General features: G+C 32.7%; 2 protein-coding genes across 4 annotated transcripts in view; both read left to right on the top strand.

The window, feature by feature from the left end:
- LOC109583908 (uncharacterized) overlaps positions 1-3,682 on the top strand; it is a 7,889-nt gene that overhangs the window by 1,253 nt on the left and 2,954 nt on the right. Inside the window, exon 5 of the mRNA XM_019999419.1 lies at positions 48-703. Coding sequence (XP_019854978.1) covers positions 48-703 — 656 coding nt within the window. The remainder of the gene's footprint in view (positions 1-47; positions 704-3,682) is intronic.
- Positions 761-3,146, top strand: LOC109583909 (1-phosphatidylinositol 4,5-bisphosphate phosphodiesterase gamma-2-like). Of its 3 annotated transcripts, none has more exons than XM_019999421.1 (14): positions 761-844; positions 901-934; positions 982-1,080; positions 1,123-1,179; positions 1,222-1,296; positions 1,347-1,469; positions 1,517-1,550; positions 1,602-1,695; positions 1,747-1,781; positions 1,849-1,971; positions 2,031-2,223; positions 2,308-2,459; positions 2,573-2,753; positions 2,809-3,146. In XM_019999421.1, the coding sequence occupies exons 1-14, from the start codon at positions 764-766 to the stop codon at positions 3,040-3,042; spliced, it is 1,515 nt and encodes a 504-aa protein (XP_019854980.1). In that variant the 5' UTR covers positions 761-763; the 3' UTR covers positions 3,043-3,146. The 3 variants fall into 3 exon arrangements, with proteins under 3 accessions (XP_019854980.1, XP_019854979.1, XP_019854981.1); XM_019999420.1 differs by having other exon boundaries at positions 898-934; XM_019999422.1 differs by lacking the exons at positions 761-844; positions 901-934; positions 982-1,080 and having other exon boundaries at positions 1,232-1,296.

The raw sequence follows: 3,682 nt of genomic DNA, 5'->3' as shown, positions 1-3,682 counted from the left end.
TTTAAAAAATATTATTTTATTGATTTTCTTGGTTTTTGTTGCTTTAGTTGAAATTCCCATTCGTAAAAGTATGAGTCAAGACTTCTCATCAATAAGAGCATCATATGGTAGAATGATGTATAATGTTCGTAAAGCTATCAGAAGTCATCAAGTTGATTTTGATGAGCTAATAGACTTCACCATAAGCTGTAGCAGTGATATTGAAGAGAAGCTAGACAAATCCTCTGATGTAGCTAGTGTCCTCCGTGTGATTGAGAAGAAAGAATGCTCTCTGATTGATACCAGTCTTATTTCTGCTGTTGTTGAAGAGTTCAGAGTCACTGAAGCTGAAAGATACGTTGAAGAGTATAGGGAGAAGTTGAGAGAATTCTGTCGGTCTATATCTGTCACTCTCTGCTTGAAGGAGAAGTTTGAAGCTAATCCTTCACTTCAATGTGAAACAGCTACCTATGTGTTTGACTGGAGGCCTGATGAGAAGAAATTGAAAGATATCACTGATATTCTTTCAAAGACATCTGGTAGATTTGTTAAGATCAAGTTCATTGATACTGGATACTCCATTGTGATCACTTGCTCCTTCCCTCACTCTCTCATTGGAGCTCTGATCACAAAATTAATTGAAAATCTTGATGTATTAATAAAGAATTGTCTAAAGAAATTTACGATTGGATGCTGTTTAATATGGAAAAAACAAAAATTAGAAGTATGTGAACCATCTTTATGTATTAATATTATTTCTCATTGTATTATTATTATTAAGAAGATGGAACAACTATTAGAAGAAGGTATAGATGTGATCAAGGCGAATCAAGGAAATATGAATCAAGATCCTTATTACTTACAAGTAACTTAATTGTGTGTATGTATCATATTGATATTTAATCAATATGGCTAAAGAAGAAAAAGAAGCAACTTACAGCATGTCATTTAGAAGGTATTTTGCATGTTTTATTATTGTATGCATGTGAGTATTCTTATTAGATTCTGGCATGCAATCACTTGATACAAGTTTTGCTATTGCTACTTCACAAGTAAAGAAAGAAAGAGAGGCAAACAAGAGATTAGAAGAGAAACTACAAAGTTAGTATTAAACAAAAATAATATCATCAAGTTATGTAATAGAATTGAAAGAAAAGCACCGCATTCAGCATATGTTAATGTTAACTAATACTGGCTCAGGTTAGATTGATAATAACTTATTATAATCAAACTGTGTAATAGCTTTGAGCAGGATTAGAAGAGGAATGAGAATGGAGATAGAAGAATTGATATTATATTTAACAGCAAATAAATCTGGTATTGAATCATATTGTATGTATCTCAGTGTACTATAGATCCTATAATAGATTTAGAGGATCAGAATGCAGCAATAGTAGAGAATAAGAGAGAGATAGAGTATTTGCAAGAACAAATATCATCAACTAGTGTACAGTTACTTATGAAAAGAAAAGAGAATGAAGCCATGAAAGGTTAAGAATAGTATTGCTATAATATGAACTGTACTGTTTTTTTATAGCTGATATAAAGAAAGAAAAACAGATTCTTTCCAAGTAAGCTAATGCTTTAATTTTTAACATCATTTATAATTTTTGCTATCATAGTCAAGTGAAACTATTGTATGAGAAAGATGAAGTAAAGGAGAAAGATCCTAAGGTTGCAGTTCCTGAAAAGATGGAAGAATCCACTGAGAAAAAAGTCAGAAATGATTTTTATTATCCTACTTTGTTTCTCCATTTTATTATTCAGATATTACCAACTGACACACTCCTCTTTGACCAACCGTTAGTAAAATTCTTTACACTTAACAGTGCAGTTGCACTAACTCTATTTTTTTCCTATTTCTCATAGCTGGTTTCATGCTGAGTTAACTAGGAATGATGCTGAAATGTTGTTGGATGATTACAAAGACATTCCAGGGGCTTTTCTTGTAAGAGAACCTGCAAGCAGCACAAACTATGCCATATCATTTATGTAAGTTGCATTTTATCTTCCTTTCTTCTATTCTCTGTCATTTTTTCTTTTTTATGCAGTTTCCAACAAGTGTGTAATCATATGATGATTCAGCAAAAGTTTAAAGAAGGGAAGATGAAGTATTATCTTTTCCGTTATCATCTTAAGTTTGATTCAATCTTTGAACTGATTGAGTATTATCATCAATATCCAATAATAATGGGTCAGACTCAAAATACTTTTGTGATGCTCACTGTTGCTGTCCCTAAAATAGTGAGTAAAGATATTATATTTTATGACCTTTTATGTCTTCTTCTTATCTTCTCTTTTTTCATTGTTCCAACTCTTATACATAAGAATGACTATGAAGCAAGGCCATGGTTTAGTAATGTTTCTAAAATAGAAGCTGAGGATATGTTAAACAGTGTGTTACTTGATGGTGCCTTCTTAGTGCGTCCATCTAGTCAAGAATCTGAGGATGGAAAGAAGGCATTGGCTATTAGCTTAAGGTAAATCAGAGATAGAAATAATTTTACATTCTACATGTGCATATTATACCAACTAGATCATAATAATGTATGTTTCTACTTTAATTTTCTCCATTTTTACACTGCATACCCAGAGGCAATGATAAAATATGTCATATCAGAATTACTAAGGATGGGGAGCAGTTCACAATTGGAGGACCAGCAGGATTTACCTTTGGCAACCTAATAGAATTGATATACTATTACAAATATCAACCAATTTATCTTAACACTAAGCTTACACATCCCATCAACAAAGAGATACTAGAGCAGAAAGTAAGAGAAGCCAGAAGATTATTATGATTATTATATTTTTTAATAATGGTACTAGACTTCAAGTGCATTAATGCAGAGCCCTCATTTACATGTATACGAGTCTATTAAGGAGCATCCTATCACAGTACATGCATTATATGACTTTAAAGCAAGAAGAGCAGATGAGCTCTCATTTGAATGTGGAGCTGTTATCACTAATGTTGAGAAGATACATGAAGACTGGTGGCGTGGGGAGTACAAAGGATCTAGAGGTGTGTTTCCTGCAAGTTACGTCAAAGAGATTTTGTAAACCAAGAAACCAGAATGCACTATGAACTTGTATTAAATTTAAATTTCTAATCAATAATACTTTTGAAATAGATAGGTGTATTTTTTACCATCATAAACTGAAAATTTATGCACAAATTTAGATACTAGATCTAAATATATTAGATCTAGATCTACCAGCCCTTCCCTTTAGGGCGGAAATGGCTGATTCTAAAGTCAGTCATTTTTCATCGTTTTTCTCTTCTCCTTTGTCTGTCGGTAAGAAGTAACATATATATATATAGTATAATAGAATCCCTTCTCTTTAGATCAACTTGTAGATGTCATTGATTTGTTAAAGAGGTCAGGGTATCCTGAAACAAGATGGCAAGATCTGGGACTGAGACTAGGACTACACAAGAACACACTGGATATCATCAAAAATGACAACAGCACAACATCCAGTCAATGCATTGAGTGTCTCTCCCAATGGTTACGTAAAGCAGACAATGTAGATAGTAAAGGAGGAGCTACCTTTGACTCACTGTCAGATGCTCTTAGATCAATGGATGAAATTGCTGTAGCTGACAAGTTAGATCAAGAGAGTAAGTTAACAATATATTGTTGATATATTCCTATTCCAATGATAGGACGTAATGCTATGGCTACTTGTATTTTTGATA

Source organism: Amphimedon queenslandica, unplaced genomic scaffold (genome assembly GCF_000090795.2).
Source record: "Amphimedon queenslandica unplaced genomic scaffold, v1.1 AMPQUscaffold_13268, whole genome shotgun sequence".
In the NCBI taxonomy this organism is placed as follows: Eukaryota; Metazoa; Porifera; class Demospongiae; order Haplosclerida; family Niphatidae; genus Amphimedon; species Amphimedon queenslandica.
Note: the sequence above shows the minus strand (reverse complement) of the source record. Positions and strands in the feature narration are given on the sequence as shown.